The sequence below is a fragment of the Stegodyphus dumicola genome, chromosome 5, assembly GCF_044657685.1.
Source record: "Stegodyphus dumicola isolate Sdum_Otavi_A_Nest chromosome 5, ASM4465768v1".
NCBI lineage: Eukaryota > Metazoa > Arthropoda > Arachnida > Araneae > Eresidae > Stegodyphus > Stegodyphus dumicola.
Genome location: NC_140772.1, coordinates 72,770,906 through 72,785,449, shown reverse-complemented (window position 1 = coordinate 72,785,449; position 14,544 = coordinate 72,770,906). Strand labels below are relative to the sequence as shown.

At 33.2% G+C, this 14,544-nt stretch overlaps 1 protein-coding gene across 3 annotated transcripts in view; it reads right to left on the bottom strand.

Moving 5' to 3' along the window:
* Nucleotides 1-14,544, bottom strand: part of LOC118188852 (cellular tumor antigen p53-like) — a 171,204-nt gene that overhangs the window by 106,537 nt on the left and 50,123 nt on the right. For all 3 annotated transcript variants that reach the window (XM_085816765.1, XM_085816763.1, XM_085816764.1), the window contains exons 4-5: nucleotides 278-364; nucleotides 22-116 (exon numbers count right to left, since the gene is read on the bottom strand). In XM_085816765.1, coding sequence (XP_085672891.1) covers nucleotides 22-116; nucleotides 278-364 — 182 coding nt within the window. The remainder of the gene's footprint in view (nucleotides 1-21; nucleotides 117-277; nucleotides 365-14,544) is intronic.

Sequence of the window (14,544 nt, the reverse complement as noted above, 5' to 3'; positions counted from 1 at the left end):
TGTAAATTTGAATATGCTTACGTAGCTGGAAGAGATGATGATGTATAATATGGCACAGTAGGAGATATTAAGGCTTGTGGTATTTGAATACTGGCACATGAAGTCCCAATTTTTTCCTAAATAAATATAATGATGCATCATATAATTATTCACTATGAAAAGAACACAAAATACACAGTCACTTGAACAGTTAGACATTTTAATTAAAAATGACACACCACAAAACTAATATAAAGTCAATATTTGACAATTAGGAAATGAAAATATTTGAACTCACAACTATTGAGCTGATATTTTCAACAACTTCTGGATTACTACTTGGTTCTTCAGATGACATTACAATATTAGCATAATTATCCGAGAACTAAAAAAAAAAAAAAAAAAAAAAAAAAAAAAAAAAAAAAAAAACTATATATATATATATATATATATATGTACATACATATGTTGCCAAATCACATCACCATGTCACCCAACTCACAGTATTATATTTTTATTATATCTTACAATCAAAATATAATCACCCAGCTTATAGTCAAAATTTCAATGTTTATTGCCAAAGAGACATATCTGTCCCACTTACAGCATTACACCAAGCATTGTATTGTATTAATGATCTAAAATCGCCAAAGTCCCGACGATTCCGGATCTCATACTTTGTACTGCATTTTTATTACAATGTTTTCTGGAAATTACTGCATTAGGTATAAAAGAATTTGAGCTATTTCTCTCAGTATTTCAGTTTTACATAAATCTGAAATATATTTTCTTCTCTCATGAACTGTTTAAAGAGTACTGGTATATAATATATACAGGCAGATTGTCACTTTTTTAACCTTATAAAAAATGCTAATTTTTCTGCACCAAAGCTATGATCTTGAGCTTCCAGAGTTTCCTTTTAATTCTCAAAGGCAGCACTAACATGAATGAGCAATATTTTACAGTTATGAAATTAATATACCTTATTCAAAAGCATAATGTTTAAAAATTCATAAATTCTATTGCAAGGGACGAAAAAATTCAAAACTAATAGTTAAAAAGATTATTTATACGACTTTAATACCGGTCTACAAAATATACCAACACTTATACGAAGGGTACATTGCCAATAGATGGCAACACCAGGCTTTTCCTTCTCCACTCTGTGGAGTGAAAGAATTTATTTATATTTTAATTGTTTATAACATAATATGATACAGTTGTTTACAATTAATTTATAAGTTACTTAGGATTAAATATTATATTCATGGGGGGATGGGGAGTTAAATGACCCTGTGCTAGGAATAAATAAATGTATTTCAGTTTCTTTTTACTTCAGTCGAGTTTTCATTCATCTCTTAGCTAAAAATCTCATTTCACCACTTCACATTTCCCCCAAGAAAAACTCATCAATTTCAAAATTGTCATCTGGCGTCAAAACATTACAAAATTGAAAGGGTTAAATGTACCATGTTAGCCCCGAAAGACACCCATCACTTGGTGTTTTCAAAACCCCTTCAATGCAGAGTAAATTAAAAGAGGTTATTGATGGCTAATTTGGTCATATGTTGTCCCTTTTTACCTGGTAGTGGAATGAAAAATCTGCTAATTTAAAAGTATGCTTTTACGTTTTAGGGAATTATCTGCTAATTTCAGGGGAGAGACTACGTAACACAAGAGAAATTTTTCCCCTGGGTTAAGGATTCAAGCAGGCACTTTTCAAAATAAGTCGTCACAGTCGGTGAAAGGGGGTAATATTTCTAAGGCTAGTTTTAGATGCAAAACATTTATCTTTTGGAAAAAAATATTCACTAGCTCTAGAGGACCCATGAGCCTGACAATAAAAAAAAAGGGGGCGCTTAAAGGTGTGTTTGTATTACCTTTATTGAAGAGATATTCTTCCTGAGCAAAATTATATATTACTACATTATTTATTGAAAAGGTAAAAAGGGGCTGAAAATCAAAATAACAGCTTTGAGGAATATCAAATAATAAAATTGTTTAATGGCTTTTCTTCCCTAGAAAAAATGATATACAGTCAAAAGTCGTTAATTCGGATACCCATAATCCGGACCTCAAAGCTACAAACTTTCTGTGCGCATAGGCATTTACGCGTGTGCGTAACACCTTTATGGCTGCGAATATGCGTGTGCGCAAGCGTATAATACGTTTACACATGCGCGTTTAATGTATAACGAACGGTATAAGCTAAGCTAAAATTATCTAATTCAGTTAATGTTGCAGAATGCGTTGTTCCTTAATCTTCGAATTGGATCCGGCTTATTATTTTTTGCAGACTGTTAGAGCAATTTTATAAAAGTAAGCTTGAACTTTCGATTATGTCAAATAGAATTTCCGATATATATTTACTAATATGTAAGGGATCTACAAAGCGAAAGTATGTTTTGAAATCCGAAATCTGTTTATCAATTCACGCTGCTCTGCGGCAGGGGGGCAACAACGCCGCGGCGCTCAATGAATTGAAAGTTGATCTGTCAGCACTATCCTAATCTTCAGGGCAGATGCTTTTATTTTATTTGGCTTATAATTCCTTACTAAATGTAGTGTTTCATCTCAATGTACTCCGTCTTTGATATGATTTAAATCAAGTTCCTCGTCATTATAGTTCGCTTCCGATAGTGAAGAAAGTGACAGAGAGGTTATTGAAAACGAAAACATTTCAATTGACAAATTAGTCGGTATTCTCGACACAGCAATTATAGGACTTGAAAAACGGAACTTTGTAACTGAACAAGAAATTGTGTCTGTTTATAGAATTAAAGAGAAAGTATTATCACATAAAACGAAGCAACTTAAACAACTTACATTGAAAGAAATGTTTAATAAAGTAAAATAAATATTAAGCTTTTTCTTTTTGTATATTTTGATACCCTTTAAATCATAATTGTTCTTTATTTCATAAATTACGGTTTCATATTTTTAATTTTGTAATTTCTGCATGCCATCTTACCAGATTTAAACTGATGGTCTATAATACGGAAAAATCGATAATCCGGAATCGCCGAAGTCCCGACGAGTCCGGATTAACGACTTTTGACTGTATTACAGAGGTGGTCAACATTTTTGTATATACGATCTACTTTCTACCTTAAAAATGTGTCGCAATCAACTTATTGTCATAGGTGTAGTCTCGGGAGGGGGGGGGGAGAAGGGTGTAAAATACATAAAATGTTTATACACGGTGTTTCAGTATAAGGTGCATTCCAGCAAGATATGAGTAGATAAGTAAAATATATGTTCAAAACTATTTTTTATTTTTTAAATCACTTATTAAGTTTTCAAGATACAAAAAAAAAAAGCTTTATATTTATTTATTTACTTTGTTAAACATTTCTTTCAATGCGCGCATGCGCACTGAAAGAAATTAGAAAATTGCGACCAGAAAACTATTTGATGTGTATTCGTGATATTTATAATGACGAGGAATTTGATTTAAATCATATCAAAGACAGAGTACATCGAGATGAAATACTACATTTAGCAAGGAATTATAAGCCAAATAAAATAAAAACATCTGCCCTGAAGATAAGAATAGTGCTGATAGGTCAACTTCCAATTCATTGAGCGCCGCGGCGTTGTTGCCCCCCTGCTGCAAAGCAGAGTGAATTGATAAACAGATTTCGGATTTCAAAACATACTTTTGCTTTGTAGATCCCTTACATATTAGTAAATATATACTTCAATTCACTGCGTCTCATTCTGCGTTTTGGATTAAAGGTGTTGGACTTCTACTTCCTTCATTTTGAGTTGCTCGAATCTTCGCTAGTTCTATTTCGTGTTCTCTTTCTGTTCTTATTCTTTCTTCTTCCATTTGCATTCTTTCCATTTCTTCTTTTCTTTTTCTATTCTCCACTGTAGTAATCAAAATTTCTTTCACGAAATCAGCATCTTCGATGTATTCCTTGCTATTCTGGAGTTTGTGTTTCAGTTCTACCAGCTTCAAATCTGGGGATGCTTCTTCGCCAATTTCCAATAGAACTGTTACTAAATCCTCTTTCTTTGCGTTTTTGAACATTTTCTTCTATTTTCCTTTAGAATCAAGCCTTTCAAACTCTCGTTTAAATAATTCTCATACTTTTACTCTCTTTTGCAAATGCACACTTCTTTCGTTAGTTAGGCTTAACTTTACGCCATTTCCGTCTTCAATGCTCTAAGCTTCTAACCTCTCTGGTTCTCTCGTAAGAGAGCGTGTTGTGATGACTTCGTGGTTTAACAAGGCACCATTTAGCAAGACGAAACAAACATTTATTAAATATATAATTCAAAGCATAATATAATAGTGACTCAGAGCAGTACGTTGCTCCTACCGCATAGTACAATCTACTACCTTCCTCTTCCGAGGCTAACATGCAACTCTTAATAAATACATTAACCCTTCTCGGAGAAGAGCTACCTGCACCAAGCACGCTCTGTTGATCATCAAACAGTCGCCAGATATCACACCGCTGTCGTAAGATTGTTGTTGATATTATTTACAAATCAATCAGCAATCTGGAAACTAAAATCTAGCAACTGTTTGCGATCAACGTGAAAAAGAAAAAAAACTACATATACTTTTATACATTCTATCCTAATTTTCAAATCTCGATTACTATAGACATTTGCAATATACCTACAATTGCACCTCAATTTACTACATAAACATATATAAATATAACTAACACATTTTTATATATAAACATAGATAACTAACTTCACTTGTTCTGAACCCTATTATTATTGTAACAATTTATCAATTCTTAACCCAAAGAAACAAAATTGATATTTTCTTTTACAAACATGTTAAAATATACCCTGGTATTATTCCAATGATGACAGTAAAATTATTAAGTTTCTTATATATATATATATAATTATATTCTTAACATTCTTTTTAATTAATGATGCTGCAGCATGATTTATATCCTCGGGAGACAAATATCTAAATTTACCACTTACCTCGAATATTTGTTATCCAATAATTTCTCTATCTATTTCAAATTACATAAACATCTTATTTGCACAAAATTGTAAAATGATTATGAAAAGCAAAGAAAAACTATCTAATCATTAACTATACAAAATGCTTGTGAAGATGAACAGTAAATTAATGTTCAAAGTTCAGAGGTGGGAAGTCTGGATAATGCATCCACGTTTGACAGTTTTTTTCCAGGGCAATGTTCTATTTCGAGATTATATTTCTGCAAAGCTATGGCCCATCATTGTAATTTGGACAATTGCAGAGCATTTCTCACTATAAAGGCTAGAGGATTATGATCAGTCACAATTTTCACTGATGAACCGAATATCCAAGGTTCAAGCTTCTTCAATGCCCATACTATAGCATAAGCTTCACGCTCTATAGTCGGCCAGCTCTGTTGAGGTTTCGATAATTTCTTGCTCGCGTAGCAGATGGGAAATTGCTTCTCTCCCCTTTGCTGTGATAAACATGCACCTATTCCGATTTGGGATGCATCAGAATGAATGACAAACGGATCCTGCAGTGTTGGGGTGATCAACTCCGTTGACATCGCTAATCGTTCCTTCAGTTGTTGAAATGTTGACTCATGAATTTCTTTCCATTCGAGTATTTCCGGTTGTTTATTTTTTGTGAGTTCTGTGAGTGGGTAGGCGATCTCTGCATACCCTGGGATATAATTGCGATAATAATTACATAATTCTAACAGACTTTTAACATCTCTTTTCGTTTTCGGTGTTTCCAAGCTTCTTGATTGCCTCTGTTTTCTCGGGATCTGGTTGATGTTTTCGTGATCCAATAATGTGTCCTAAATATTTAATTTGAGGTTTTGCAAACGAACATTTCTTCGAATTGATAGTAAATCCAAGTGACTCTAATATGGTGAAAACTTTATCCAGATGTTGGAGATGAGTGTCGAAATCCGTGGGAAATATAGCTATGTTGTCAATATAGGCTCTTGAATATTGTTGAAATTCTTTCAGCGCGTTATTCATTACTCTCTGAAAAGTTGCTGCTGCGTTCCTTAATCCAAAGGGTAGCACTTTAAACTGATATTGACCTCGATGAGTTTTGAAGGATGTGTACTCTTTACTTTGTTCCTCCATGGGAATTGCCCAATATCCTTTCAGCAAATCTAAAGTTGTTATGACGTTGGCTCTTCCTATACTGTACAATTAAATCAATGGCGTCTTGCATAGGAAAGTCATCTGGCTTCGTCACTGCATTCAAAGCTCGATAATCTAAGCACAATCTGATATCTCCATCTTTTTTGCTTACACAAACTACTGTATGAGCTATTTCTGCATTACTTTCTTCTATTAGTCTCGATTTCAATAATTCTTCTACTTCTTCATCGACCTTGGGTTTCAATGCTTCAGGAATCCTATAAATGTAAGGTTTCTTCCTCTCCATATTGGGTATTAATCTAATTTTATGAGCTTCAACTTTAGCTATTTTCAGCTTTCCGGTGAATAGTGCTCGGTGTTTGTTGATAAGAGCTATCAATTTTCTTCTCTGCTGCGGATTCAAATTTTCTAAATTCAGATTTGCATCTATTTTAAAATCTTCCAGGGGGGTCGAGAGATCTTTTCCTGGTAAAGTTATAATTTCTCCAAATTCTTCTTCATTTTCAAATATCACTCCAACTGCATTGACACTAGCTTGGAATTTTCTAATTTCATTTGCATGAACATGTTTGGTCTTTTCATCAGGTAGTTTTACTTTATAGGAATCAGGTGGGCAATGATTCATGATTTCTCCTGGACCAGTCCATCGTGCATAGAGTTTGTTATTTGAATCTGGTATGAGTAAATAAACTTGTTTTCCCGATTTTGAAATTTTTTGGTATTGATCTCCGATTAAAGTACTCATTAAGTAGATGGGATGAGTCGACTTTAGCTACGATGGCTTCTTTTCTTTGATGTTCTGTTTGAATTTTTTTGAGTTTTGGAATCATCCTTTCCCTTCTTATTTACTGCAGTTTCGTTTTTTCTTCTTTTGTCTGGGCAATCTCTTGCGATGTGTTGATAATTTCCACAAATATAACATTCTTTTCTTCTCGCGTGAGATCTTTCGTGTTTTGGATATTCTTTTCTCATGGGTGGCGGAATATATTTGTCTTGTGCACATGTTGTATCCAGAAATCTCGGTGATCGCTTAATTGCATTTCGAACTTCGTCGAAAGATTTTCCTTTGGCCGTGAAATAAATATCACATTCTGTAGCTAATTCTTGAGGCTTCAGCCATTTATTTCCTTGGCGTATTGCGACGTGTGCAGCTGTTTCTTCATCTAAAGCTTGGAATAATTTATACGAAATAATTAGCTCCTTGAGTGTTTCGAAATCCTTTACTTCTCTTGACTTGCAGTAATAGTCCCATATAGCTGTTAGTCTTGAAGCAAACTTGATATGCGTTTCGCCGGAATAACGTTTAGTTTTTCTGAAGTTTTCTAAACAGGTTTGAGGAGTAGGTTGATATTCCTTCAGAACAAGAGTTTTCACTTTTTCGTAATTTTGCAGATCTTCCTCCTTTATATAAACAAGAACATTTGAAACTTTTTCTTCAATTAATTTCAATAATATTTCTGATTTGTATTCTTCGGGAACCTTCTTGTGCTTAAATGCTCTTTCGATAGAATCGAAAAATATATTTCATTCTTTTGCTCTCTTCGGTACTGGTATAGTCAGTGTTTCTACTCCTTTGATCAACTTGTCCAGGGAAATTTCGGTTTCTCATTCTGTGTTTTGGATTAAAGGTGTTAGACTTCTACTTCCTTCATTTTGAGTTGCTCGAATCTTCGCTAGTTCTATTTCATGTTCTCTTTCTGTTTTTATTCTTTCTTCTTCCATTTGCATTCTTTCCATTTCTTCTTTTCTTTTTCTATTCTCCACTGTAGTAATCAGAATTTCTTTCACGAAATCAGCATCTTCGATGTATTCCTTGCTATTCTGGAGTTTGTGTTTCAGTTCTACCAGCTTCAAATCTGGGGATGCTTCTTCGCCAATTTCCAATAGAACTGTTACTAAATCCTCTTTCTTTGCGTTTTTGAACATTTTCTTCTATTTTCCTTTAGAATCAAGCCTTTCAAACTCTCGTTAAATAATTCTCTTACTTTTACTCCCTTTTGCAAATGCACACTTCTTTCGTTAGTTAGGCTTAACTTTACGCCATTTCCGTCTTCAATGCTCTAAGCTTCTAACCTCTCTGGTTCTCTCGTAAGAGAGCGTGTTGTGATGACTTCGTGGTTTAACAAGGCACCATTTAGCAAGACGAAACAAACATTTATTAAATATATAATTCAAAGCATAATATAATAGTGACTCAGAGCAGTACCTTGCTCCTACCACATAGTACAATCTACTACCTTCCTCTTCCGAGGCTAACATGCAACTCTTAAGAAATACATTAACCCTTCTCGGAGAAGAGCTACCTGCGCCAAGCACGCTCTGTTGATCGCCAAACAGTCGCCAGATATCACAACTCCCCACCTGAGCTCTGAGAAGAGTTCATCTAACTCAGTTATACATACATACAATCAAGTACATAAATCACTATTCTATAAAAATACAAAAAATTCTGCATGCAAAAAATTCTAAACACTTCAATTACAAAACGGGTTATACACAACATGTATCAATTAATAAATGTTATAAACTAATAAATGTTTTAAAATATTTTCAACTTAACAAACTTAATTAACAATATTCAATTTAACCATTAATAGAAAAAAAAAAAAAAGAAAAATGCACAACCAAATCGTTAAAGTTTCTTTTTTTTTCCCCCCAAGTTCAAAGGGATATAGATATTGAACAGTAAGTTTTAAAGTCCCATTACCACTTTTTAATTCGAATGATCGGACTTTACCATCACGTCCAAGAATAGATTTTATGATTCTGACAAGTTTCCATAACAGTTTGTTTTTATTGTCTCCTTCAACTAAAACAACATCTCCTACCTTTAGTTCCGGTTGAAGTTTCGGATTCTTCAAGAAATGGACAGTTCTAAGATCTAATAAATATTGTTGCTTCCATTTGCACCACAACTGTTTTATCAGCAATTCTTGATAACGCTTTCTTTTTAACAGCGTTTCTCTTGTCGTTTTGTACTGATGATTCTAGCAAAAGTCAAAGGATACTTCAAATCAGTTTGTCCAATGTTTAGGAAATGGAGTAAAGGGTTGTGGCTCGTCATTGTCGTTGTAAACGTAACTTAGAGGTTGTGAATTAAGAACTGACTCCACTTCGACAAGTAATGTAGACATTTCTTTGAAGGCCAACAATGCTTTTCCTACAATTTTTTTTAAACCTTCTTTAACAGATCTGACAAATCTCTCATAAAAATCTCCTCACCATGGGGCTCGCTCGATTATAAATTTCCAATGGATTCTTTCTTTCGCAAAGAAATTCTTGAATTTGTCATTTTTTAAAACTTTTGAAAAATTCTCAAATTCTTTTTTTGTCCTCTTGGCATTGTCAGAGTAGATGATTATGCAGTTTCTTCTTCAGTCAAAAAACCAACGAAATGCAAGTAAAAGTGATTCTGTTGACATATCTGATACAAGTTCTAAGTGTACAGCTCAGGTTACTGCACAAACGAACAAAACAATATAGGATTTTCGAGTGTCTTTAGAATTCTTTACGTAAACTGGTCCGGCAAAATCAATTCCACAGACTGCAAATGGAGGTGATTCTTGGATTCTATCCTTTGGTAAGGGTGCTGTCATCTGGTCTGCTGGTTTAGCTAAATATTTTTGGCAAATAATACAACCTTTTAATGCTTTTTTCACTAACTGGCATCCTTTAACTTGGATGTTTATTACCTAGTGAGAAGTCAGAAAATTCCAATCTTCTTCTCAACCTCATGATTTCCTTTTCATCAATGTAAGGAAGATAATTGTACAAAGGAGAATTTTTTTCCAACCGAATTACCTCCTTTGAGGGATTTATATTCTTCAGCAAAAAAAACTTCTTTTGCTCTGATCTTATCCAGAAATTGTCTGCTTTTTGTAACTCTTCAGCTGTGAGAGTTCCTTGAATGTCGCTAGTTTTTCTTAATTTTCTAATGAAACGTGTTGTTCAAGCAGTGACTCTCAACACCTTCTCTAATTTGCTATATTTTGATATGTCGAAAAGATAATCTGTACTTTTTTCGATTGTACATTCAAGTTGATGTATATCACCGGATCCATTTCGGTATTCCAGTTTGTTTTCATCTATTGTTTCTTCAATATCTAATCTTGGTCAAAGTTCATGAGGTAGTTGAAGGCACTGGGGACTTTGCATCCAAATGGTCTCGTTTATTAAATTGGAAATCTTCATTACCCGAGATACGAAATCTGCAGGGTTGTCGACACCTGGGCAATAATGCCTATCTTAAGGTGAGCTCAATTTTTGTATTTCTCCGACACGATTCTTGACAAAGAATTAAGAAATTACAGGTTTGAAGGCTTCAGGTTGTTTTTGGATCCAAAAATAAGTAATTGTTGAGTCTGTCCAAAAATAGCACGGAATTTTCAATTTCGGTGCTTTCAGAATACTGCTTACTAACATAACCCCCATTAATTCTAACCTCGGTAAAGTAAGGTGTTTTAATGGGACTACCCTATTTTTAGAAGAGACAAAGGCCATTTTGATATCTTTATTATCTGTTGTGAAATGCAAATATGCGACTGTACCATAGGCTTTGACACTTGCATCTGAGAAGCAATGTAATTCGAGATTTTCAACATTAAAGTTCGAGGGCATGAAAAGGTAACGAGAGATGGCGAATTCAGCCATTTGAGGTAGCCGAGGACAAATCTTCAGGCAATGGTTCATCCCAATCTATTTGTGATGACCAAATCTTCTGTATTAAGCCCTTTACTCTAACAGTGAAAGGTCCTAAAATTCCAATTGGGTCGACTATCCGATCTAACACTTGTAGAAGAAATTGTTTTGTTTCTATTGGTTTAGATGTGAAAGACAATAGCTTTCGAACATCAAAATACAGTAAATCCTTTGAATTATCCCATGCCATACCTAACCTTAAACGGGAAATTTTCTTTATTAAAATCTTCAGGATTTTCATCTGGACCGACACCCTGCTTTACCCACAATTCATGTAGTTGTCTTGAGTTATTATGCCATTTGTGAAGCTGCATGCTTGCTTCCTTAAATATTTGGACAGATTCTAGACTCGTAGTTAATGCTTCATTAATCGTTGGTTGGCTTCCAATCACATCATCTACATATACATTCTCATTTAAAAAGTGAGTTGTAGGATAAAGCTTATTATAGTTTTTTCAAATAATGTTTAATGGTAGCGGCTAATAGAAATGGACTCCTATTTATTCCGAATAAAACTCTAGTGAACCTATATTTGTCAGGAGAAATGGTTTCATCATTAGAGAATTTGGAAAACAGAAACCTGGTTGCATCCCGATCCTTTTCATGTATGAGAATCTGTAAAAAGGCCTATTTTATACTTGCAGTAAAAGCTATTGGATTATACCAAAATCTTAACAATATTTTGAATATTTCAGGGTATAAATTTGGCCTAACATGTAGACAGTCATTTAAAGAAATGGATCCTGGGTCATGCGATGATGCATCATAAACAATACGTAATTTACTTGTAGCTCGATCCTCGCATATAACTTCCTCATGTGGTAAGTTAAACACGACATCCTTTTCATTTGAAATTTCTGTAACTGGTTCTATAATATTTTGTTGTAACTGATCTCTTAATAAGTTGCTGTATTCGGAAAATAGATTAGGATTTTTTTAAAATTGTTTTCTAAGTTGATTAAATCTTTGTTCCGTGATTTCCATAATATTATTTAGACTTAATGAGTCATGTTTCCATGGCATTATTTGTTTGGAAATCAAATCTTCCCCTGCTACTACATTGAAAGCTAAAAAGACATCATCATCACCTTTTCATCCATGTAGGCCACAGCCGAAAATAGTTTCCACTGCAACAATGCAACAAGATTTTTGCTTAAGTATTTAATGTGTCCCATTACTATGTTGTAATAATAATCTGCTCCAATTAGAATGGCAATAGGTTTTTTTACAATTGGGAAAATCTGCGAGCATCAAATTTTTTAATTGTCTGTTTTGCTTAATTTCTTCTGATTTAGGAGGAGGAATATCTGTACCTGATATATGATCAGTTACTAATAATTCACCTTCTATTCTAGAATCAGGACAACTTCTATGTTCTAAAGTAATTTAACTGTGTCATAATTTTTTTGGATGGGTGAGGTATTTCCAAAAGTGTAGACAGACAATTTTTCTTTTCTTATGACTTCGAGGTTTAATCTGTCCGCTAGTTCGCGAGCACAAAAACTTTTCATACTTCCACTATCCAAGAGAAGTCTGGCAAACACCTTTTCCTTAGCTGTTTTAACTTTTATCGTGTAAGTCTGTAAAACAATCGTGTTATTTACACTACGTGAAACAACCAAAACAATTTCTTTCATTTCTATCATTTCTCAAAATTGATATACTATCCTTTTTATCACTTGCTGTATTTTTAACTATCGAACTGGATTTAAAACATATGGCTTCCGAATGTTTACCTTTGCAAATTTTACAAACTTTAGTTTGACATTTCCGGCATTGTGAAATTTTATGCTTAGGTGCAAGACAAAGAAAACACCGCGCTTGTTTCTTCAAAATACTCTTCTTATTAACTGTGAAGCATAAACAGGACTCTGAGTCATGATTTTGAAAACAAAAAGTGCAGTTTCGATTTGATGCTACGGCTGCCATAAATTCATTTGAGGTGACAGTTTGCTTATGCTTTGGCGTCGGTGTATATCTGTTAATACTTTTCATTTCCGGTTTTGATTTGCGTGGGAAGGAATTATTTTTTTCTCACGATTCTATTTCTAATCGGAGAAAGTCTAAAAATTTGTTTAAATCATAGGTTGATGGATTTCCAGTATTTGTATGATAAATTCTAAAGTTATATCGTTTGGGCCAATTTTCATCAAAATTGGAATAAACATGTTGGAATATATTTCTGGTTTCACACCCAATGTTAAAAGGCTTCTGACTTGAACGTTAATTATAACATAAAGTTTTCGCAATTTTACCACTTCAACGAACTTTGAACAGGATTTAAGTTTAAGAGATTAGAAATGTGTGTAGTGATAATAAGGTCACTTTGACCAAATCTATTTTTAAGAATGTCTATAGCAGAGTCAGCCTTTGAGATTGAGACACTCTCTATGGCTGATGCTGCATTTCCATATAAATAAGTTCTCAAATAATTAAATTTTTGAATTTCTTCGAAAGCGTTAACATTGTCATGAATAGTGACCTTGAATAAATTTCAAAAATTCATCCAATCGTCATAATTTCCAGAAAATTTGTGAACTAACAGTTTGGGCAATTTCACATTACCTTTAACCTGTCTTTTGGTTTCAACTTCTGTAGATGAATTACTTGAATTCATGTCGACATTTTGAGTATTGTATTTCCTTAAATAACGGTTGATTTTAGACTTTGTCATTATTATTTTATCATTATATTCCATTGAAGTGTTAATATCTGACACTATTCATCTATTATTTTGATTCATCTTCAATCAAATATTGTATTTTTTCATTTAAATCATGTAGTTATGTTTCTTTACTATTTAACAATTCCAAACAATTTTCTAACTCTTCTTGTTTTGTTTTTCTTTTAAATACTCATCTCATTTTTAATAATTTGAGTTACAGAAGCATGTATCAGGGTTCATAGCCACATTTTAGTTCAAAAAATTAGCACCTATAAGCACTTTTCAAGCACATTTTAAGAAAAAAATAAGCACCTGTCTAATTACGTGATACACAACTGCATAACCTTAAAAATTAGACTCATAATTTAAAATATGAGAAATGTAGTAATTATTAAGAGAGAATAAGCATTACCTCAACCATGGAAAATAATTACTTTTTTTAAAATTTTAAATAACAGTTCAATTTACAGAACTAGTTTACGAGAGAGAAAAAAACTATGCAGCACTATATTACAAGATTTAATGATGAAATTTCAGTTTTAAATAGAGGAAATAAATAATAATAAGGCATATTTATTCTATTCTTTTGGAACTTAATAATAAATACAATTTATTTTTCCACTCATATTGATATTTAACTAATTTAAATCTAAATTCTGAACATTTTCTAAATTTTCATCGTATATCAGTTTTCCCTTAACAGATATTGCAAGCAAAGTAATTTAAATAAAAAAGAGGAACATTTCTGAAATCAGAAGACAAAAATTTGCTTCATGCAGTCATCCTTTAACAGTAGAAGCTTAACTAACTGCATACTTGAAAATTAGCGAATATTCGGACAGTCGAGCGTAACTGGAAAAAGAGGAGCAGAGGGGGGGGGGGGAGACTGTAGCCGCTCTTTAGATTTTTCCGCTAAATAAATGCTTTTGACATTTCGATATGTGCATCATATAAAAACAAACCAACAGAACAGAAAAATATTCTGTTTTGCAAGCACAGTAAAACTATTTTAAGTGTTCATAAACAAATCTCGGACCGAAAATCAAAATTAATTATCTCTGCAAAAATCACAAACGTTATTGCACAATACGTGCGCC